Source organism: Diadema setosum, chromosome 20, assembly GCF_964275005.1.
Source record: "Diadema setosum chromosome 20, eeDiaSeto1, whole genome shotgun sequence".
In the NCBI taxonomy this organism is placed as follows: Eukaryota; Metazoa; Echinodermata; class Echinoidea; order Diadematoida; family Diadematidae; genus Diadema; species Diadema setosum.
The window spans coordinates 11,743,633-11,769,283 of record NC_092704.1 but is presented as its reverse complement, the minus strand read 5'-3'; the positions used below and the strand labels follow the sequence as shown (position 1 = coordinate 11,769,283).

General features: G+C 37.9%; 1 protein-coding gene and 2 pseudogenes across 1 annotated transcript in view; all 3 read left to right on the top strand.

Moving 5' to 3' along the window:
• Positions 1–8,455: 8,455 nt before the first annotated feature.
• LOC140243693 (uncharacterized) lies at positions 8,456–10,393 on the top strand (annotated as a pseudogene).
• Positions 10,394–12,090: 1,697 nt separating this feature from the next.
• The window catches only part of LOC140243692 (uncharacterized), an 82,075-nt gene continuing 68,514 nt past the window's right edge, over positions 12,091–25,651 (top strand). The window contains exons 1-3 of the mRNA XM_072323355.1: positions 12,091–12,274; positions 12,719–12,960; positions 13,420–13,561. Coding sequence (XP_072179456.1) covers positions 12,091–12,274; positions 12,719–12,960; positions 13,420–13,561 — 568 coding nt within the window. The remainder of the gene's footprint in view (positions 12,275–12,718; positions 12,961–13,419; positions 13,562–25,651) is intronic.
• On the top strand, positions 14,504–25,436 carry LOC140243950 (uncharacterized; annotated as a pseudogene).

The following is a 25,651-nucleotide window of genomic DNA, read 5'->3' as shown; positions in this document are numbered from 1 at the left end:
TTATTAATCTTACACGTAAACTCAAGGCAATAATTTGTAAACTGGTTGACCCATGCACGCCTGACATTCAATCTAACACATTCTCGCACACAGTCATTATCTATGCCCATGACTTCGGAAATTCGTATCATACGCGCATGATATGTGTACATGTATATAAGCTTGTGTTAGGGTAATCCAAAAGCCTCCACCCAGAATCGTATTTTCGCTCATACTCTTTATACGGATGGTAACAACGTATTACCAGGGAACAGAAACTGGATAATATGATGATAATAACAGTAATGATCATATAATCATAATCATATTTGTCACCTTCGTTATATGCTACATATAACGTATCCAGTACGAAGAGACAGGTGAATGAACCTCTATATGTAATTGATATTTAAAAAAAAATCACCTAAGGATTTAGAAAAATTTGCTCGAATATATATATTTATATATTAATATGTAGATATATATATACACACTTTATAACATATCGTTTTTTGATTTTTGAAATGCCGTTGTTTATCTTTTTCTTGTTTCATGCATCGGCTTTTACAGCAAGTAGTAAGTACTTTTTTGTATTGCTTTACGAGTTATTCTTTACGTGATTCCTCCCATCACCCCATTAAACATGTCCTTTATAACTCCCATTTATACTTCTTAAGATATCACGACAAGTGAACAAGGTGGATTTAGAATGGTCATGAAGAATTAAAAAAAACGACAAAACGGAAGGAACACTGCAATTTGTGGCAACTCATAGGAAATTCTTAAACTTAAAGGACAAGTTCACCTTCATAGACATGTGGGTTGTGTGAATGCAGCAATATTAGTAGAACACATCAATGAGAGTTTGAGGAAAATCGGACAATCCGTTCAGAAGTTATGAATTTTTGAAGTTTCTGCTCAGTCACGGCTGGATGAGAGGACTACTATGGCTCGTGATGTCACATGTGTACAACGATATAAAGAAAGTATAAAGAAAATTCAACATACTGTATTTTCACTTTTCTCTCATAACATAAGAACACTCAGCTTCTCTCTTTCAGAAGGCAGGGGGAATGACATTACCCTTGACATACGTCAGTAACAAGTCGAAGACATATATGCACTTTATTCAAAAAGTAAAGTTGTGTGAAATTCTCTTTTTATTTTCCTTATATCGTTTTACGCATGTGACATCATACACTGTAGTAGTCTTCTCATCCAGCAGTGATTGCGCAGATACTTTAAAAATTCAAAACTTTTTAACGGATTGTCGGATTTTCCCCAAACATTCACTGATGTGTTCCACTAATATTGTTGCATTCACTAAATCCACATGTATATGAATGTGGACTTGTCCTTGAAGTAGATGGTGAAAAGAAGAGACACAGGTAAATTTCCTCCTGTATCTAGTGAAAGTAACCAGATTTATGAAGCCGCAGTGTCCAGTTGAAAATGATGCGAACCCTGACCCCGCTGTTCAATGAGTAGGGAATGAGACGTTAGCTTTGTGTGTGTGTGTGTGTGTGTTTTGTAGATTAATTCAAAGAAAATATATGATTATTCTAGAAAACTTCAGGAAGATTACAATAACTTCCTTATTTACAAATACGAGATGGGCGTAATCAATATAATTCTGATAGGGAAGAAATTAAAGAAATATTTTTGAGAATAAGACGTAGAGTAATTTACGGTAAATATAGGGAATTTCAATATAAGTCACTACATGGTTACCTTATATACTACTTTATATATTTGGATTTGCAGCTAAAGTCATGTTCTTTTTGTAAAAAAAAAGGGGGGAGGAGGAGACGTATCCACATATATTTCTGCTTTGTGAACAAGTTCAAAGAACTTGGCAAGAAATGATAGATTTGATTTGAGGGAGATAGACATCATTGACTAGAATTTGATTTGTATGGGAATTCAAGGAAACTCTCTAAAATCAAAATGTGCGATACCATTATTTTAATTATAAAATAAATCATATATTTTTCCGCATCAAAAGGAGTGTATCCTTGAGCGAATAAATTATAGATATCAGGAAAAGGAATTAGCTATTAAAATTTCTAAAATAAGGTTACATGTATTAAATGGGAAAGAGTTATATATTTAGGGAATGTAAGTGTAGTATTTTAATTTCATTGAACCTTTTTTATCATTGTGTTAGGCAGTTTGTAAGATGTAATATTGTTTGAGTTTTTGTTGTTGTTTGTTTACTTTTTTTTTTACCTTCCTACACACCCATAACTAATGCTTCCCTGTTTGTATCATTTTGGGATTTATATATTTGAATGACTCACTGAGTGAGAATTTGAGCGCGTTCACTATACATGGGGTTGGTTGGGGATGGGTGCCTTTTTCCCTTCTGTATGATGTGTTTGTTCCTTTCCCTTTAGCTTTTCTTTATCCTTTTTTTTTGTATACAAAATTCTTTCTGTTCCATTCGTAACATTGATAATGTAGAATTTATGTTGTCATAATGAAATTTGCATCATTTTGTAATTAACTAATTTGTAAGAAAGAAAGTAAGAAAAGTAAAAGATTGTCAAAGAAAAAAATACTTATCATACATTCTGTTTCCGAGTTTTTGTACAGCATGGGAATAAGTCTTGACATCTTTCTCTGTTTTGTTTTTTTCATCAGCTACGACAGTTAAAGGTCTTCCCCTCGATGGTGAGTGTATTTCTTTAACGCGCAACAAATACAGAGAGAATTGTTGGGCTAAACGCACTTGGAATGTGTTTTACTACAAACACTGTGATGAACTTTTTTTTTTTTAATCTGCGCTATAACAATTTCGTTCATACTATCTACAATCCGCCATTGTTTATCTTGCCGTATAATCCGTTTTCCCAGCATTATTACAACGTTTCTTCCTGCAGGGCTTATGATCAAGCAAATTTTCAAGTGGATTTACTTTTGTAATTCGCTTTTGTTGATCAAATGACAGGATCAAATCTGTACAATGCATCTGTTGCTGTGGTCGTATCAACCTACACTGTACATGTACTTTCGAGCGTGAGATACGCGTTGCCTGGCTTTATAGTTTATAGTGTTGCGCGTGCTGACTATACAGTGTATAAGTCGACTTTAGTTCAGTTATGTGTTAGTCTGGTGATTCTAAGACATTGCTGTATAACGATTTACACAGGTTTATCAAAACGCAATACTTTATAAACCAATAAAAGCAATTGCTTCGATATCGTTAAATGTGAACTTTACATGGAATTGTTATGATGTGGCTTCATTTACACTTCAGGGCATTGATAGTCATATAAACTATTCTTAATCAAATATTTTCTGGCTCTTTCTTCTTTCAGGGTGCACTTACGAAGGCGTGACATTTCAGGTAAGCCTCACTGATGATGTGGACATCGTTTGTTTGATTGACTGTTTTGAACTGAGAAATTTACGTTTTTAAAGTTGCGTTAGGCATCCCCCTGTGCCTATGAAAGTAAACTGACATTTATCACGTTTTATCAGTAAATCATTATTTGATAATGAGACAAATTGCAGAAATCACAATTTCCAAGTCACTGTTTGAGCCCAAACACAGGAATTATCTTGGAGAAGAATTGCTCTTTTAGGAAATATAAAGACCAAAGATTGACTAGATTGACCAATATCACCTATTTTAAGTCCTCATGTAAAAACTTGGCATGCGTGTTTTGTTTTTTTTTTTATTATTAGTTTTGTGATGCATGGTTACAAATATAAATATATCAATTATAATGTGTACGTGTGTGTGTGTGCTGCGTCAGCCTGGCTCAGTGATCTATAACGTCAAAAAGGAAGTTCCCTGTTACGTCATGATCTGCGGAACCTCAGGATTGCGAGAATTGGTGGCCCAAGTTTACAACTGCTCAGAGCAATGTGATGTGAGTATCAATGTAAAAAACATCCCCGGGTACAGGATTCGCTCTCTCTCTCTCTCTCTCTCTCTCCTCCCCCCCCCCCTTTCGTTCATAATGATGTGTTATAGTAAGTATGTTGTAATAACATATACATGTACAATCAAACCTGTTCACAGCGGCCACCCGAGTGAGACGAAAAGTGTGCCCTCTGTAGACTGGTGACTGTTATGACAGGTTCTTTCACAAGGCTTGTCTCTCGGAGGGAATTTCTTTAGTGGCCGTATACCTGCAGTTGATCGCTGTAGGAAGGTGGTCGCGAAGCAGGTTTGACTGTATACCTATCAAAAAGAAGACAGAGAGAGGAGACAAACACTGAACATATTTACATTCAGACAATAACAGTCATTTAGTTGTCTATAGGCAAACTATTATCGCCCATCCGGCTGTGACGGTTTATTATCTTCAATTTTCCCGCCCATATCCTTGCCTGTTATGCTCGTAATACCTCAACGACTCGCTTGTGGTGCTAATATTGGAATAATCTACAAACGATACTGGCTATTACGTAGGGGATACCAGAAGCAAGTCATGGCGAATTTTCGCTGTTTTCTCTGTTGTCCTCTTTTGCTGGCTTCGCGTTTTGAAATCAATGCGTCTCTTTTGGAATTTAGAGAAGTTCTATGCTTTCCAACGATTCCCCTCTTTCTGTGATACCATCATCTCCTCGTATTGTAAACCGAGCAACCTGTAGTCATTGAGTCTTATTGCAAACAATGCAATCACCGGGATATTATTGTACGTGTAAAACAATAATAATGATATTCATTACAAAGATCATGAGGATAATGATGCCAACATAAAAATACAAATATGATAACTATTGTTTTTTTTACCTACGACTCTTGGCCATAAAGAATTAATGAAGATAATGGATATGAAAGCAAAATTACAAGATGATGGGACCCTTGATAAGTACTCCAAACCACAAAATGAAAAAAAAAAAAGTTATGCGTCATAAGCGTCATAAGCGTTTAATATCAGATGGTTCCTGAATGGAGCATGATGAAGTCACTTGCATCAATCACATGGGGATAGTGTTTCAAATATCAAAAGTAGCATTAAGCAATAATACACTTTATGCTTTATTATGTTCAATGTGTAGGACGACGTTTATTACCCGAGTGGCTGCTGTGACGAATGCAGTGAGTACCGTTCAAACCCCATCCTCCTCCTTCCCCTCTTCCTGGAGTGTGCAAAAGAAGTAATTGTCAATTGTAATCAGAAAGTAGAGTACACCAAGTAAATATACACACGATGAGAGAGATGTGACATCAAATAAAGCTGAAGTTGATTGAGTCATATTTTAGCCTTTATCCCAGGCTAATCAAACTTTGGCTCCATATTCAAGGATCGGTAACAACAGCAATTGATAATGCTGAAGCGTAACGTATATTTAAGTAAAGGCAGTGTTGTATATTTCAGACAAGTGCTCCGTCACCCAATTGTGGTTGCTCTAATAGGAGAACATTACACTGTATATCACGGGCAAGATTATTTCAAGCACATAGAGAATGCCCAGTACGTCGATGCATCAACTTTTTGTTTCGTTAAAGCTTTGTGCATATCTGTCAGATTTGCTTGCTTCGAAACTGTGAATGAAGGCGACATCGACATCGGGTTCTTTTTTGTTCTGAATTCTTTTTTTTTAATCCGACAGAAACCCAGGAAACTACAACCGTAAGCACGACCACTGGTGTAGCAACAACACAGAGAAGCGAAGGTAAGACTATATTATCACGATTATATTTGATTAGCACCTTTTTGACGACACATACCATCATAATAGCTAAGTAAATGAAAGGAAAAGATAAATTGTGAACAGTATCCGCAAGATTCAAAGGTCAAGCAAAAGTACAGAATATGAAAATTTAGCCATAAGCGTGTCACTTTCATATTGTGCAACTTCAGATCTGTGATGCTACTGCTACGACGCGCCTATTAGACCATGAGATGCCTTAATAGACAGCTGTTGTCAAAAGAATTGTAAAGGGGAATTCCCATGCAGTTAAAGTTAGTTTTAAACAGTTTACAAGTTTCTTAGTAGAACAATGAATATGTGATTATATTCGGATAAAAAAGTAAGAAAGTTATGTCAGTTTTGCTGACAAATACATTTTTTTCAATATCATTCTCTGTGCCAGTCGTTTTCTCGCTACAACAAATGTTTTGGGGGGTTTTTCCAAGTGTGTAGCCGTAATTCGAGTATGAATTGCCCTTTGCCATTGAGACTTCTCTACTTATCTAATTGTTCTAACCGACAAAATAACGAGTCATTTTAATCTCAGACCGAGAGGATATCAAATTTGTCAAGTCTTCGGTTACACTCCATTGAATTCGACAGCGATTGTTCATGTTCATGTTTTCATAAGAACTGAGAGCGAAACGCCCAACAAGCTTATGCTTTCGGTGCATTTCTTTCATGTACCGTTTTGTATGTCTTTTTTTAAATCACATACGATAGAGGCTATGCTTTCTAGAAAATAAAATAGGAAGAAATAGTTTATTATCATTCAGAAAAGATGGAGTCAATGAATAAGGACACTTTTCTACCTCGGCCATCTGGAGATGACTTTCTAGCCGATTTATTAATGTGTGTATATCTCTTCATATTATCCACATATTACAGAAAAAACAACATCGGGACTGCCAGGTAAATTTCATAGTTTTCATCTTCTTGTTCTTGCCCTGAGACTGCATTTCCTTCTTAATGTTTCGTAATACCATTAATAAGGGTCGTTCGCCACAACTTTTTTCTCCCTCCCCCCCCCCCCCCCCCCGTGCAATGTGGTTGCTTATACCCCGTTTACAGTGCAGGGTTGGACCGAGCCCGGGCCGAGCCCAGGCCGAGCACGGCCTCAATTATCGCGGTACTCGGCCGCGCAATTCTGTTTGGTTTACAGTGGAGGGCTCGGCCCGGGCTTTTAATGAAACTTTTAATATTTGTCATAGTGGCGCTCTGCTTCTACACAAACGATTATTTGGTACCGCATTTGGCCCAGTTTCCTTTTACAGTGAGAAAAGGCCAGAATGCTTCCAGACCTTGGCCAAATGCGCGGCCATATGTAGAACGGCATTTGGCCTTTTTCAGAGTTTCCAGTGAAAGAAAGGCCGGGCTGAGCCCGGTCTTTTCACTCACTGTAAACGGGGTCTAGGTTAATATGCTGGAGAGGCGTGTTACATACTGCACATTATCTCATTGATAATTAAACAGAATTCACCACGACCAAGACACGAACAGAAACAACAACCAAACCGGGAACCGAAAGAGCAACAACTGTGATTGAACAAACTACTGCAACTCCTGAAGCAACAACTACAACTCAGACAACTGTTACATCAACAACTAGAGCAAGGCAGGAATTTACAACGCCAGGTACTTTTTTACTTTCGTTTTTCTAGGACTTCTGTCGCCAGAATCGAAACTTGCAGAATTTCATTTATTACTGGAGGGCAGTTGGACAATTTTTCGCGTTAACGTAACCTGATCTTCATCTACATTCTGCCTAAATGTATTCAGGAAGCAAGTCTGTTTCTTACACTAAACAAATGACTGAATGCAAATGGTACTATCTCTGAATGAGTTGAACGTGTCATGTTTGCTGAACAAATGTACGCCTCATACTCGTCGTCATCGTGGTCATACCTATCTACATTCAAGATATTTCTTTTGTTTACCAGGTGCTTGTAAAGAACCACTGGATTGAGTGGATCTTGACACTAATTTGCAAGTTTTACTGGATAACGAACGTGTTACTGTTCACTTAACAATATTGTACCCTACAAATTCGTCGTTACGCCCGTCTACACCCAAGACATTTCTTTTATTTACTAGGTGCCTGCAGAAAACCACTGGATGGCGTGGATCTTGATACTAAATTGGAAGTTTTACTTGACAACAAGAAAACCAACATTTGGAGCGAACCTACTTCTGATAGGACAGTGAAGGTCACTGTCAAATCAGTCGATGACACCTCAGACCTGACGATTAAGATATCAGCTGTCAGCATAAGCACAACCAATGGTTCACCTCCCGATAGCGTTACAATTCGTGTCCTCTCGTCCAGCGATGGGGATGTTGAACGCGAATTTACAGCTCAACCCGGAGACGATCAGACTTCAGGAATGTACGAGCTTGAACCCTTGACTGGTTTGAATGAAGTTTATTTCGAAATCACACTTCCTGACGACTACACCGTGGCAGATTCGGAATTGACGGTGACATTCAGAGGATGTATCGAGACTGGTAATTTCAATTATTTTATTTTTTGTCCTAATCAAGCATCTCTTTTGATCGTGTAATGATCCATTCATATATAACCGGTAACTGCTGATATTCCAACGACACATCAACTTCAGAATTTTAAGTAATCACAAAGAAAAAAAGGATAATTGGCATGTTATTGCTTTGGTAGGTTTATGTCCATATATTTCTTGCTGATTATTCTGGTACTTTATAACAGTGCACTCAACTTATAGCAACAATTTCACACTACACATTCTGCAACGTGCGTTTCTCACCTTGGATTTCCGATTCATTTTTGTTTTATTAATCAGCAACGGGCATGGAAACAACAGTAGTTACAACCGTTGTAACTACATCTGTACCTACCACCACGTCGAAACCCACAACAGTCACTGAAGCTACCACCACAGCTGTTACCACAACAACTCCGATGGGTACTACTAGGACGGAGGAGACCACAACTCTTTCTACTACTACTACTACTCCTGCTCAGACTACAGCAATGGGTAAAGCCTTGTTCTGGGTTTTTTTTCTCTCTCTCTGGCAAATGAGCTTTCTGTATAAATTAATCTCGTAAGTTAACACTTCCCTGCTATCCCAATTTAAAGCATGGAATTTAGTTGAGAATAATGTTCTAGATTGACTACTGGTGGCATTTTAAGACTTAGGAGATTGTCAACGCTACAATACAATACATTGTTATGTATCCCCCAACAAAATCTGCACCAACAACTAAAGTGGTAGTAGTGGAGACATCTGCTACTCAGTCGACCATCACATATACCACTTGAGCAACTGAACAACCAACAACAGCACCAGGTAATTTCCATTCCATTCTAATATGATTCATGTCCCATTAGTATAAACATCAACGGTATAGTGGAACGCTATGGTATGGCCAAAATATTTTACCCAATAACTGAGACAAACGATTGACCATTCTTTTCAGAATGCTACGAGCCACAAGAGCCATTGCAAGAAGTCACTACCTTGACATACGAAGCCAGTTTCAGTCAGCCTACTACTATCAGAGGAATCAAACTACCTGCCAGCAGCTTCCCTACAATGACTACAGTAGTATTCAGGATCAAGCGCGCAGAAGGAGATGAATGGATTATTGTTCCTGCACAGAGCACAGAATCAGGATCTGGTGACTTCTCCGGTTCAGGATCGGGAGAGTCAGAGAGTCGGGTAAATCCTAAATAGACTAGTATTCCCTTGTTCTACACAGAACATACTTTACCACTTCTTGTATTAATACGTTATAAAAGGAAAATGAGCGGGATTTCGCCTGTATCTTCTATTAACCCATTATGTGTTTTGAGTGTTGATTTACACGTACAACCCTAAAGCACTTTATACGATATCCAATGACCATGAATGATAGAGAAATGCTTAACAATATCCTCTTTCTTCAGTGTACCAGTCCTAGCTGTCAAATCTCTACTGATCATCTTCTCTGATTTATCGTACTAAAACTTGTTATCTTTCTTGGAAAGACACTATTATGTTACCCCTTTATTGCAGTCGTATTTCAAACATATTTGATTTTCCAGATTTGCATTTGCATTTTCTGAACCTTGTTTGGTCCAGACATCAAATTGGAAAGTTGTACTAATGCATTGATTAATTTCTTTGTATTCTTCATAGGGCGAAGTGACGTTTTCTTTGAGTGACTCTGCTCCAACGAACCTCTGGCTTCCATCCGAATTGGGGCCTGTGCGAGCTATCGAAGCAACCTTTGGAGATGCACTTAATCTGGGAAATGAAATCGAGGTCTACGGCTGTCAGGGTAGGTGCACTTTAAGCGACTTATTCAAAAACAACACTCTTGTGTGGACAAGTTCTTGTGAGTTCAAACGGAAAATTCTCGTTCACGATTAAAATTCAAGCAGTTCTATCTAACGTGTCGGTCGTGATCCTTAAAAGTTCTAGATACGCAGAAAAGGAATATACTATGACTTATCTCTATCCATGTATAGATTATAGACACATTGCATTCACTCCGTGCGCTATAAACGGTATAATAAGTGAACTAAGAGCATTTTTAGTTGTTAGCTATGGCCAGATCAATTTCATTAAAAAGGTTGCTATGGATTTATTTTCCCCTTTGTTTGTATATTACCGCAGGACCCACTCCGGCTCCAACCACGAGAGGTACCTCTCCTCCAGGTAATACATTGTATAATATATTATATATATATATTTTTTTTTTTTTTGAAATATTAGGTTTTCTCGGTTTGGTCAAATACCATGAAACATTGAATAAGTAAAAAAAAAAAAAAAAAATCTTTTAAAGCTCAAGACCACAGCGAAGCGCCAAACGCTGCAATCTCATTTTCTTCCTCCCTCAACATCTAAAGCGATGACACGATTTTTTTTTCAAAATACACTTGAAATCATCATCTAAGTCAAGAAAAGAAGGAAAATTGTCTTTTAAGGTATATTTCATGTTTCAACTCTGTCTAATACGACTGCATTCGATCCAGAAGTAGAATGTTCTCATTTGTTTCTTTCTCTCAACATTTACAGAAACGACAACTCTGGGTCAGTCAGGTAGGTCTACGTCTCCATTGTATTTCTAACCTTTTTGAATTAAAATGTAGCAAAAAAAAAAGAAGATCAGATATCACTAAATGATAATTAACTGGTTTCGGCTATTCTTCGCTATAAGTCTTCTCTTTAAAAACAAACGTCTCTCAACTGTCAAAAACACTGAGTGAAAAATTTATGTGCGTCGTTTTCTCCTTTTTACACAGAAGTTACAACAAGGACGCGAACGCGAGCGACAACGACTGCTGCTCCAGGAACCGAGCAAACAACAGCAGTAGTAGAGGAAACTACTGCCACTCCTGAAGCAACAACTACAACTCAGACAACTGTTACATCGACCACAACAGCACGACAGGAATCTACAACGCCAGGTAACTTCTCACTTCCATTTTGCCAAGATTCGTGTCCGAAGACGTAAAACCTGAATTATGTCATGTAAAACTAGAAGGCGGTCACTCAACTCTTTCATGTTAGCATAACCTCTTCCTTCATCTTCATTCTGCTTTATGGTATCCAGCAACCCAGTTTGCTTAACTAAACGAATGACTAAAATGCATATGTTAATATCTCTCTCAATGACTTTAACGTGTTACTGTTCACTTAACAATATTGTACCCTACAAATTCGTCGTCATGCCCGTCTACGTCAAAGACATTTCTTTTATTTACCAGGTGCTTGCAGAAAACCACTGGATGGCGTGGATCTTGATACTGAATTGGAAGTTTTACTTGACAACAAGAAAACCAACATTTGGAGCGAACCTACTTCTGATAGGACAGTGAAGGTCACTGTCAAATCAGTCGACAACACCTCAGACCTGACGATTAAGATATCAGCTGTCAGCATAAGCACAACCAATGCTTCACCTCCCGATAGCGTTACAATTCGTGTCCTCTCGTCCAGCGATGGGGATGTTGAACGCGAATTTACAGCTCAACCCGGAGACGATCAGACTTCAGGAATGTACGAGCTTGAACCCTTGACTGGTTTGAATGAAGTTTATTTCGAAATCACACTTCCTGACGACTACACCGTGGCAGATTCGGAATTGACGGTGACATTCAGAGGATGTATCGAGACTGGTAATTTCAATTATTTTATTTTTTGTCCTAATCAAGCATCTCTTTTGATCGTGTAATGATCCATTCATATATAACCGGTAACTGCTGATATTCCAACGACACATCAACTTCAGAATTTTAAGTAATCACAAAGAAAAAAAGGATAATTGGCATGTTATTGCTTCGGTAGGTTTATGTCCATATATTTCTTGCTGATTATTCTGGTACTTTATAACAGTGCACTCAACTTATAGCAACAATTTCACACTACACATTCTGCAACGTGCGTTTCTCACCTTGGATTTCCGATTCATTTTTGTTTCATTAATCAGCAACGGGCATGGAAACAACAGTAGTTACAACCGTTGTAACTACATCTGTACCTACCACCACGTCGAAACCCACAACAGTCACTGAAGCTACCACCACAGCTGTTACCACAACAACTCCGATGGGTACTACTAGGACGGAGGAGACCACAACTCTTTCTACTACTACTACTCCTGCTCAGACTACAGCAATGGGTAAAGCCTTGTTCTGGGTTTTTTTCTCTCTCTCTCTCTGCCAAATGAGCTTTCTGTATAAATTAATCTCGTAAGTTAACACTTCCCTGCTATCCCAATTTAAAGCATGGAATTTAGTTGAGAATAATGTTCTAGATTGACTACTGGTGGCATTTTAAGACTTAGGAGATTGTCAACGCTACAATACAATACATTGTTATGTATCCCCCAACAAAATCTGCACCAACAACTAAAGTGGTAGTAGTGGAGACAACTGCTACTCAGTCGACCATCACATATACCACTTCAGCAACTGAACAACCAACAACAGCACCAGGTAATTTCCATTCCATTCTAATATGATTCATGTCCCATTAGTATAAACATCAACGGTAGTGGAACGCTATGGTATGGCCAAAATATTTTACCCAATAACTGAGACGAACGATTGACCATTCTTTTCAGAATGCTACGAGCCACAAGAGCCATTGCAAGAAGTCACTACCTTGACATACGAAGCCAGTTTCAGTCAGCCTACTACTATCAGAGGAATCAAACTACCTGCCAGCAGCTTCCCTACAATGACTACAGTAGTATTCAGGATCAAGCGCGCAGAAGGAGATGAATGGATTATTGTTCCTGCACAGAGCACAGAATCAGGATCTGGTGACTTCTCCGGTTCAGGATCGGGAGAGTCAGAGAGTCAGGTAAATCCTAAATAGACTAGTATTCCCTTGTTCTACACAGAACATACTTTACCACTTCTTGTATTAATACGTTATAAAAGGAAAATGGACGGTATTTCGCCTGTATCTTCTATTAATCTTTTATGTCCTTTGAGTGTGGATTTGCACGTACAACCCTAAAGCACTGTATACGATATCCAACGACCATGAATGATAGAGAAAAGCTTAACAATATCCTCTATTTTCAGTGTACCAGTCCTAGCTGTCAAATCTCTACTGATCATCTTCTCTGATTCATCGTACTAAAACTTGTTATCTTTCTTGGAAAAACATTATTATGTCACCCCTTTATTGCAGTCGTATTTCAAACGTATTTGATTTTCCAGATTTGCATTTGCATTTTCTGAACATTGTTTGGTCCAGACATCAAATTGGAAAGTTGTACTAATTCATTGATTAATTTCTTTGTATTCTTCATAGGGCGAAGTGACGTTTTCTTTGAGTGACTCTGCTCCAACGAACCTCTGGCTTCCATCCGAATTGGGGCCTGTGCGAGCTATCGAAGCAACCTTTGGAGATGCACTTAATCTGGGAAATGAAATCGAGGTCTACGGCTGTCAGGGTAGGTGCACTTTAAGCGACCTTTTCAAAAACAACACTCTTGTGTGGACAAGTTCTTGTGAGTTCAAACGGAAAATTCTCGTTCACGATTAAAATTCAAGCAGTTCTATCTAACGTGTCGGTCGTGATCCTTAAAAGTTCTAGTTACGCAGAAAAGGAATATACTATGACTTATTTCTAATCATTTGATTCTCTATCCATGTATAGATTATAGACACATTGCATTCACTCCGTTCGCTATAAACGGTATAATAAGTAACTGAGAGCATTTTCAGTTGTTAGCTATGGCCAGATCAATTTCATTAAAAAGGTTGCTATGGATTTATTTTCCCCTTTGTTTGTATATTACCGCAGGACCCACTCCGGCTCCAACCACGAGAGGTACCTCTCCTCCAGGTAATACATTGTATAGTACATTATATTTTTTTTTTTTAAATATTAGGTTTTCTCGGTTTGGTCAAATACCATGAAACATTGAATAAGTAAAAAAAAAAAAAAAAATTCTTTTAAAGCTCAAGACCACAGCGAAGCGCCAAACGCTGCAATCTCATTTTCTTCCTCCCTCAATATCTAAAGTGATGACACGATTTTTTTTCAAAATACACTTGAAATCATCATCTAAGTCAAGAAAAGAAGGAAAATTGTCTTTTAAGGTATATTTCATATTTCAACTCTGTCTAATACGACTGCATTCGATCCAGAAGTAGAATGTTCTCATTTGTTTCTTTCTCTCAACATTTACAGAAACGACAACTCTGGGTCAGTCAGGTAGGTCTACGTCTCCATTGTATTTCTAACCTTTTTGAATTAAAATGTAGCAACAAAAAAAAGAAGATCAGATATCACTAAATGATAATTAACTGGTTTCGACTATTCTTCGCTATAAGTCTTCTCTTTAAAAACAAAAGTCTCTCAACTGTCAAAAACACTGAGTGAAAGATACATGTTTGTCGTTTTCTCCTTTTTCACAGAAGTTACAACAAGAACGCGAACGCGAGCGACAACGACAACTGCTCCAGGAACCGAGCAAACAACAGCAGTAGTAGAGGAAACTACTGCCACTCCTGAAGCAACAACTACAACTCAGACAACTGTTACATGGACCACAACAGCACGACAGGAATCTACAACGCCAGGTAAATTCTCACTTCCATTTTGCCAAGACTCGTGTCCGAAGACGTAAAACCTGAATTATGTCATGTAAAACTAGAAGGCGGTCACTCAACTCTTTCATGTTAGCATAACCTCTTCCTTCATCTACATTCTGCTTTATGGTATCCAGCAACCCAGTTTGCTTAACTAAACGAATGACTAAAATGCATATGTTAATATCTCTCTCAATGACTTTAACGTGTTACTATTCACTTAACAATATTGTACCCTACAAATTCGTCGTCACGCCCGTCTACACCCAAGACATTTCTTTTATCTACCAGCTGCTTGCAGAAAACCACTGGATGGCGTGGATCTTGATACTAAATTGGAAGTTTTACTTGACAACAATAAAACCAACCTTTGGAGTGAACCTACTTCAGAGAGGACAGTGAAGGTCACTGTCAAATCAGTCGATGACACCTCAGACCTGACGATTAAGATATCAGCTGTCAGCATAAGCACAACCAATGGTTCACCTCCCGATAGCGTTACAATTGGTGTCCTCTCGTCCAGCGATGGGGAGGTTGAACGCAACTTTACAGCTGAACCCAGAGACGATCAGACTTCAGGAATGTACGAGCTTGAACCCTTGACTGGTTTGAATGAAGTTTATTTCGAAATCACCCTTCCTGACGACTACAACGTGGCAGATTCGGAATTGACGGTGACATTCAGAGGGTGTATTGAAACGGGTAATTTCATTTCTTTCTTCGCTGAAGAAGTCCTCATTCATCTCTTTTGTTCTTGTATGTTATCTATTCATTTCTCCAACTAAATTTAACCACTAGCTGCTGATATATTGCAACAGGATATCAACTTTGGAATTTTGTGTGATCACAAAAAGATACTTGGCAGGTTATTGATTTGGTAAAGTTATGTCTATACATTTTTCACTCATTTCTCTTGCGCTTTACAGTGCTCTCAACTTCCAGCAAAAAAAAAAAAAATAAATAAATAAAAAGAATCACGCTACACATTCTGCATTGTTAATTATTGTCAATATTGGCTGTATTGCTTTTATGAAATCAATGAATTGAATTTAAATTGTAATAGAACTGTGAGCGTTTCATCTTGGATTTCCGATGTACTTTTGTTTTATACATCAGCAACGGGCATGAAAACAACAGTAGTTACAACCGTTACAACTACAACTGTACCTACCACCACGTCGAAACCCACGACATTTACTGAAGCTACCACCACAGCTGTTACCACAACAACTCCAATGGGTACTACTAAGATGGAGGAGACCACAAGTCTTACTACTACTACTCCAGCTCAGACTACAGCAATGGGTAAAGCCTTCTTCTTTTTTATTTTTCCTCTACGATTCAATGAGTTTTCTTAAGAAATTCATCATGTAAAGTCATCCTATCCTCCCTATCCCAATCCCATTGTATTAATGAGAAAACCTTATTTTTTATTATCATCAAAAACGAAGACATTGTTTTTCAGTTTACATCTGGAATTTCCGAACATCAAGAAACTATAAACAATGGAGCATTATCTAAGTCATGGAAAGCACTATATACGTAATTTGTCTTTTATGACCATATTTGATATTTCAACTCTGTCTCATACGACTGTATTCGATCCAAAAGTAGAATGTTCTCATTTCTTTCTTTCTCTCAACATTTACAGAAACGACAACTCTGGGTCAGTCAGGTAGGTCTAAGTCTCCATTGTATTTCTAACTTTTTTAAATTAACATGTAGTAAAAAAAGAAAATCAGATATCACTAAATGATAATTGCTTTAAGATCAAACTGGTTTCGACTATTCTTCGCTGTAAGTCTTCTCTTTAAAAACAAAAGTCTCTCAACTGTCAAAAACACTGAGTGAAAGATACATGTGTGTCGTTTTCTCCTTTTTTACAGAAGTTACAACAACAAGGACGCGAACGCGAGCGACAACGACTACTGCTCCAGGAACCGAGCAAACAACAGCAGTAGTAGAGGAAACTACTTCCACTCCTGAAGCAACAACTACAACTCAGACAACTGTTACATCGACCACAACAGCACGACAGGAATCTACAACGCCAGGTAAATTCTCACTTCCATTTTGCCAAGACTCGTGTCCGAAGACGTAAAACCTGAATTATGTCATGTAAAACTAGAAGGCGGTCACTCAACTCTTTCATGTTAGCATAACCTCTTCCTTCATCTACATTCTGCTTTATGGTATCCAGCAACCCAGTTTGCTTAACTAAAAGAATGACTAAAATGCATATGTTAATATCTCTCTCAATGACTTTAACGTGTTACTGTTCACTTAACAATTTTGTACCCTACAAATTCGTCGTCACGCCCGTCTACACCCAAGACATTTCTTTTATTTACCAGCTGCTTGCAGAAAACCACTGGATGGCGTGGATCTTGATACTAAATTGGAAGTTTTACTTGACAACAATAAAACCAACCTTTGGAGTGAACCTACTTCAGAGAGGACAATGAAGGTCACTGTCAAATCAGTCGATGACACCTCAGACCTGACGATTAAGATATCAGCTGTCAGCATAAGCACAACCAATGGTTCACCTCCCGATAGCGTTACAATTGGTGTCCTCTCGTCCAGCGATGGGGAGGTTGAACGCAACTTTACAGCTGAACCCAGAGACGATCAGACTTCAGGAATGTACGAGCTTGAACCCTTGACTGGTTTGAATGAAGTTTATTTCGAAATCACCCTTCCTGACGACTACACCGTGGCAGATTCGGAATTGACGGTGACATTCAGAGGATGTATCGAGACTGGTAAGTTCAATTATTTTTTTTTTTCCTAATCAAGCATCCCTTTTGATCGTGTAATGATCCATTCATATATATCCGGTAACTGCTGATATTCCAACGACACATCAACTTCAGAATTTTAAGTAATCACAAAGAAAAAAAAAAGGATAATTGACATGTTATTGCTTTGGTAGGTTTATGTCCATATATTTCTTGCTGATTATTCTGGTACTTTATAACGGTGCACTCAACTTATAATCAACAATTTCACACTACACATTCTGCAACGTGCGTTTCTCACCTTGGATTTCCGATTCATTTTTGTTTCATTTATCAGCAACGGGCATGGAAACAACAGTAGTTACAACCGTTGTAACTACAACTGTACCTACCACCACGTCGAAACCCACAACAGTCACTGAAGCTACCACCACAGCTGTTACCACAACAACTCCGATGGGTACTACTAGGACGGAGGAGACCACAACTCTTTCTACTACTACTCCTGCTCAGACTACGGCAATGGGTAAAGCCTTGTTCTAATTTTTTTTTTCTCTCTCTCTCTGGCAAATGAGCTTTCTGTATAAATTAATCTCGTAAGTTAACACTTCCCTGCTATCCCAATTTAAAGCATGGAATTTAGTTGAGAATAATGTTCTAGATTGACTACTGGTGGCATTTTAAGACTTAGGAGATTGTCAACGCTACAATACAATACATTGTTATGTATCCCCCAAACAAAATCTGCACCAACACCTAAAGTGGTAGTAGTGGAGACAACTGCTACTCAGTCGACCATCACATATACCACTTGAGCAACTGAACAACCAACAACAGCACCAGATAATTTCCATTCCATTCTAATATGATTCATGTCCCATTAGTATAAACATCAATGGTAGTGGAACGCTATGGTATGGCCAAAATGTTTTACCCAATAACTGAGACGAACGATTGACCATTCTTTTCAGAATGCTACGAGCCACAAGAGCCATTGCAAGAAGTCACTACCTTGATATACGAAGCCAGTTTCAGTCAGCCTACTACTATCAGGGGAATCAAACTACCTGCCAGCAGCTTCCCTACAATGACTACAGTAGTATTCAGGATCAAGCGCGCCGAAGGAGATGAATGGATTATTGTTCCTGCACAGAGCACAGAATCAGGATCTGGTGACTTCTCCGGTTCAGGATCGGGAGAGTCAGAGAGTCAGGTAAATCCTAAATAGACTAGTATTCCCTTGTTCTACACAGAACATACTTTACCACTTCTTGTATTAATACGTTATAAAAGGAAAATGAGCGGGATTTCGCCTGTATCTTCTATTAACCCATTATGTGCTTTGAGCGTTGATTTGCACGTACAACCCTAAAGCACTGTATACGATATCCAACGACCATGAATGATAGAGAAAGGCTTAACAATATCCTCTATCTTCAGTGTTCCAGTCCTAGCTGTCAAATCTCTACTGATCATCTTCTCTGATTCATCGTACTAAAACTTGTTATCTTTCTTGGAAAGACATTATTATGTCACCCCTTTATTGCAGTCGTATTTCAAACATATTTGATTTTCCAGATTTGCATTTGCATTTTCTGAACATTGTTTGGTCCAGACATCAAATTGGAAAGTTGTACTAATGCATTGATTAATTTCTTTGTATTCTTCATAGGGCGAAGTGACATTTTCTTTGAATGACTCTGTTCCAACGAACCTCTGGCTTCCTACCGAATTGGGGCCTGTGCGAGCTATCGAAGCAACCTTTGGAGATGCACTTAATCTGGGAAATGAAATCGAGGTCTACGGCTGTCAGGGTAGGTGCACTTTAAGCGACCTTTTCAAAAACAACACTCTTGTGTGGACAAGTTCTTGTGAGTTCAAAAGGAAAATTCTCGTTCACGATTAAAATTCAAGCAGTTCTATCTAACGTGTCGCAGGCCCGTAGCCAGGGGGGGTGCGTCGGGTGCGTACGCACCCCCCCCCAAATTCTGAAAGGTCCACTTTTTCATAATAACGGTTTTTAGCAATTCTCAAGATAACAATCCAAATAAATATAAAGACACATTATATGCTACGTAAATGTGGAAGAGTACGTTTAACAATGTTAACAATAATTGTACGAAACCCTTTTGTTGTATGAACCATCGGATCGTCCCCATGCACACAAACACAAATGATTTGTGCGAGCTATTACATATTGAAAACTTTCGGTCATCTGCGAAGCCGCGCTTCCGCGCGAACGCTACAACACGTAAAACGGGTCAAAAATCGACGCATTTTTTCCACAAAATCTGCCATAACTTTTAAACTGTTTAAGAAGCAAACTTGGGGCGCCCGGATTCTGAAAGTGGACACTTTAGGGATTATTTATGTGTATATATCTTTATTGTAACATTTGTAGCAGTGACGTAAATTAGATCAGAAAAGTACCTTATGAGTAGAATTGTCTATGGCGAACAGTCCAAATTTGACGAATTTGAGCATATGTAATTAGTACAAACGATTTCTTGAGCCTGCACCGTTTCAGGCTCTGTTCTGGATACGGCGGTAGAAACTCATTCTTTTTTTGTTGTTTATTTTATCATTATTTAATAATCTCTTTTCTAACTTACAGGTAGCGGATTTCTTTGCAGGCCGAATTTGGAAATGTACTGTTGATTATTACTTATACATTTTCTCATGTTGTGACAGTTCTATTGGTTCTCATTTTAAAGTGAGCCAAAACCTAAGAACATTCTCACTTATAATTTCCAAAGAGTATTATGCAGGCACGCAAACTCATTTTAGTTGTATTTCATTTAAATGTAATGGGTAAGAGGGTATGAGAGAGAATGGAAGGTGCTGAGCTATGAAGTAAAATGGTAAAGTAAAAAGTTTGTCAGATAGTATTACAAAAGCCTGAATATTGCAAGAGCTCCGGAGTAAAAACAGTCAGTGAAAAACCCTATGTCTGATAGCATTGTGAGAGCGTTAGACTGCATTGTGACGCATCGTTATTTGATTTACATTCTTTATTGATATATTTTCATAAATATCTCAGGTAATGAGTCGGATTGGATTACAATTCTCACTTACAGCTTTGTAGAAGTCTGAGTCAACAGTATCACACAGTACTTCAAGACGTATTACAGTACAAACGATTTCTTGAGCCTGCACCGTTTCAGGCTCTTTGTTCTGGATACGGCGGTAGAAACTCATTCTTTTTTGTTGTTTATTTTATCATTATTTACTAATCTCTTTTCTAACTTACAGGTAGCGGATTTCTTTGCAGGCCAAATTCGGAAATGTAGTGTTTATTATTACTTATACATTTTCTCATGTTGTGACAGTTCTATTGGTTCTCATTTTAAAGTGAGCCAAAACCTAAGAACATTTTCACTTATAATTTCCAAAGAGTATTATGCAGGCACGCAAACTCATTTTAGTTGTATTTCATTTAAATGTAATGGGTAAGAGGGTATGAGAGAGAATGGAAAGTGCTGAGCTATGAAGTAAAATGGTAAAGTAAAAAGTTTGTCAGATATACAAAAGAAACTCATTCTTTTTTGTTTGTTTATTTTATCATTATTTACTTATCTCTCTTCTAACTTCTAAAGGTAGTGGATCTCTTTGCAGCCCAAATTCGAAAATGCGTAGAGACAGCTAGTAACCAAATATGTTAATGAATAAGAAATAACCATTCCAGTATGTATCTTAGTGTGCACAGTAAGACAGATCAAATCAAATAGGAAAACATCTGAGCACTAAACCTTAGGTCTGAATTTGCACTCAACTTCTTCCAATGGCTAACGGATGTTTAATTTTTGAATTTCACTGACCTCCAAATTTCACAAAGAAAACCTTCTTAGCATGATGGTTAATATGACATTTGACTGATATTGGAGATGTTTGCGAATCGGATCTACTACCTTTAATATTATTAAATCTAAAATGATTATTTGAAAGTTCGGAAATGCTGGAAATATCCTACCCCAAGGAGGCAAAATATAAATGGTTGACATTTACAATTCATTTTATTTTAAAAATTTTCTTATTTATTTTCGTTTTTGACAAACTCGCATACCAACGGCTGATATACTGTATAGTAAAGTGAATGTTTCATCTTCCAAACAGCATCCAATGGGATGGAAAACTCCAACTGAAAGGTGGACACCGTTTATACTCGCTAAAGAAAACGCGTAATAGGGGTCGTTTTTTCTCACGGATTAGATGGAAAGTGTGATGTACGAGCGTATAATTATAATCAAAGGGTATCAAAAAGGCCGAAATTTGAGAAAATGGTATATTGTTCAATCATGATGAAGTACTTCTTTAGGGTGCAGGAAACATTTAAGGAATACTTGTTTTTAAGGCCCGAAAAAATCATATGATCATTACTCGTTTAGGGGCCATTTTGAAAGTCCATGTATGAGCATGGTGTCCACCTTTTAATTGTCGCTGTTACCCCTCCCGGGACAGTATCAAAGGATCGTTTTGTAATTAACGCAATCCCCCCTTCCTTTAAAAATCCTGGCTTCAGGCCTGCTAACGCGGGTATACAATAGAAAAAATAAAAGTTAAAACAACACCAGGAAAATCACTCTTCTCAATTTTGCGGCGCGCTACGCGCGCAGAGTCTCGAACACAATTAAACTTTGCAACTTCCTGGCAAAATGAGTTTTTACTATTTCCTAGATGAAATACCGTAACGCGATTGCATGCAACAAACAAAAATAAAAATTTCCTCGAGACTTTAAAACGTCATTAAAACAGTCAAAATTCAAAATTTGCGGCGCGCTTCGCGCGCAAATTCTTATACAACTTTTGTAGTTCGGTCGTCCAAAGAATATATATATATATATATATATATATATATATATATATATAATTGTGTGTGTGTGTGTGTGTGTGTGTGTGTCATCATTGGTATTGGTACCGAAGGTCCGTTTTTTTAGTGACCGCACCCCCCCCCCCCTTGAAAAATCCTGGCTACGGGCCTGTGTCGGTCGTGATCCTTAAAAGTTCTAGTTACGCAGAAAAGGAATATACTATGACTTATTTCTAATCATTTGATTCTCTATCCATGTATAGATTATAGACACATTGCATTCACTCCGTTCGCTATAAACGGTATAATAAGTAACTGAGAGCATTTTCAGTTGTTAGCTATGGCCAGATCAATTTCATTAAAAAGGTTCCTATGGATTTATTTTCCCCTTTGTTTGTATATTACCGCAGGACCCACTCCGGCTCCAACCACGAGAGGTACCTCTCCCCCAGGTAATACATTCCATTTTTATAAAAATATTAGGTTTCCTCGGTTTGGTCAAATACCATGAAACATTAAATAAGTAAAAAACAAATATTTCTTTTAAAGCTCAAGACCACAGCGAAGCGCCAAACGCTGCAATCTCATTTTTTCCTCCCTCAACATCTAAAGCGATTACATTGGGGTTTTTTTTTTCTCAAAATACACTTGAAATCATCATTTTAGTCAAGAAAAGAAGGAAAATTGTCTTACAGATATATTTCATACTTCAACTCTGTCTAATACAACTGTATTCGATCCAAAAGTAGAATGTTCTCATTTGTTTCTTTCTCTCAACATTTACAGAAACGACAACTCTGGGTCAGTCAGGTAGGTCTAAGTCTCCATTGTATTTCTAACTTTTTTGAATTAACATGTAGTAAAAAAAGAAAATCAGATATCACTAAATGATAATTGCTTTAAGATCAAACTGGTTTCGACTATTCTTCGCTATAAGTCTTCTCTTTAAAAACAAAAGTCTCTCAACTGTCAAAAACACTGAGTGAAAGATACATGTGTGTCGTTTTCTCCTTTTTTACAGAAGTTACAACAACAAGGACTCGAACGCGAGCGACAACGACTACTGCTCCAGGAACCGAGCAAACAACAGCAGTAGTAGAGGAAACTACTGCCACTCCTGAAGCAACAACTACAACTCAGACAACTGTTACATCGACCACAACAGCACGACAGGAATCTACAACGCCAGGTAAATTCTCACTTCCATTTTGCCAAGACTCGTGTCCGAAGACGTAAGACCTGAATTATGTCATGTAAAACTAGAAGACGGTCACTCAACTCTGTCATGTTAGCATAACCTCTTCCTTCATCTACATTCTGCTTTATGGTATCCAGCAACCCAGTTTGCTTAACTAAATGAATGACTAAAATGCATATGTTCATATCTCTCTCAATGACTTTAACGTGTTACTGTTCACTTAACAATATTGTACACTACAAATTCGTCGTCACGCCCGTCTACACCCAAGACATTTCTTTTATTTACCAGCTGCTTGCAGAAAACCACTGGATGGCGTGGATCTTGATACTAATTTGGAAGTTTTACTTGACAACAATAAAACCAACCTTTGGAGTGAACCTACTTCAGAGAGGACAGTGAAGGTCACTGTCAAATCAGTCGATGACACCTCAGACCTGACGATTAAGATATCAGCTGTCAGCATAAGCACAACCAATGGTTCACCTCCCGATAGCGTTACAATTGGTGTCCTCTCGTCCAGCGATGGGGAGGTTGAACGCAACTTTACAGCTGAACCCAGAGACGATCAGACTTCAGGAATGTACGAGCTTGAACCCTTGACTGGTTTGAATGAAGTTTATTTCGAAATCACCCTTCCTGACGACTACAACGTGGCAGATTCGGAATTGACGGTGACATTCAGAGGGTGTATTGAAACGGGTAATTTCATTTCTTTCTTCGCTGAAGAAGTCCTCATTCATCTCTTTTGTTCTTGTATGTTATCTATTCATTTCTCCAACTAAATTTAACCACTAGCTGCTGATATATTGCAACAGGATATCAACTTTGGAATTTTGTGTGATCACAAAAAGATAATTGGCAGGTTATTGATTTGGTAAAGTTATGTCTATACATTTTTCACTCATTTCTCTTGCACTTTACAGTGCTCTCAACTTCCAGCAAAAAAAAAAAAATAACAAAAATCACGCTACACATTCTGCATTGTTAATTATTGTCAATATTGGCTGTATTGCTTTTATGAAATCAATGAATTGAATTTAAATTGAAATAGAACTGTGAGCTTTTCATCTTGGATTTCCGATGTTCTTTTGTTTTATACATCAGCAACGGGCATGGAAACAACAGTAGTTACAACCGTTACAACTACAACTGTACCTACCACCACGTCGAAACCCACGACATTTACTGAAGCTACCACCACAGCTGTTGCCACAACAACTCCAATGGGTACTACTAAGACGGAGGAGACCACAAGTCTTACTACTACTACTCCTGCTCAGACTACAGCAATGGGTAAAGCCTTCTTCTCTTTTATTTTTCCTCTACGATTCAATGAGTTTTCTTAAGAAATTCATCATGTAAAGTCATCCTATCCTCCCTATCCCAATCCCATTGTATTAATGAGAAAACCTTATTTTTTATCATCATCAAAAACGAAGACACTGTTTTTTAGTTTACATCTGGAATTTCCGAACATCAAGAAACTATAAACAATGGAGCATTATCTAAGTCATGGAAAGCACTATATACGTAATTTGTCTTTTATGACCATATTTGATATTTCAGCTCTGTCTACTGCGACTGTAATCGGTCCTTACCTACAATGTTCTCATGTTTTTTTGTTTTTTTTTATCTCACCATTTACAGAAACGACAACTCTGGGTCAGTCAGGTAGGTCTAAGTCTCCATTGTATTTCTAACTTTTTTAAATTAACATGTAGTAAAAAATAGAAAATCAGATATCACTAAATGATAATTGCTTTAAGATCAAACTGGTTTCGACTATTCTTCGCTATAAGTCTTCTCTTTAAAAACAAAAGTCTCTCAACTGTCAAAAAAAAACTGAGTGAAAGATACATGTGTGTCGTTTTCTCCTTTTTTACAGAAGTTACAACAAGGACGCGAACGCGAGCGACAACGACTACTGCTCCAGGAACCGAGCAAACAACAGCAGTAGTAGAGGAAACTACTTCCACTCCTGAAGCAACAACTACAACTCAGACAACTGTTACATCGACCACTAGAGCAAGACCGGAATCTTCTACGCCAGGTTCTTTTTCACTTCCGTTTTTGTCGGACTCGTGTCCCAAGACTCTTGTTCTTGTTATTTGATCTATACATTTCTCCAACTAAATTTAACCACTAGCTGCTGATATTGCAACAACATATCAACTTTGGAATTATGTGTGATCACAAA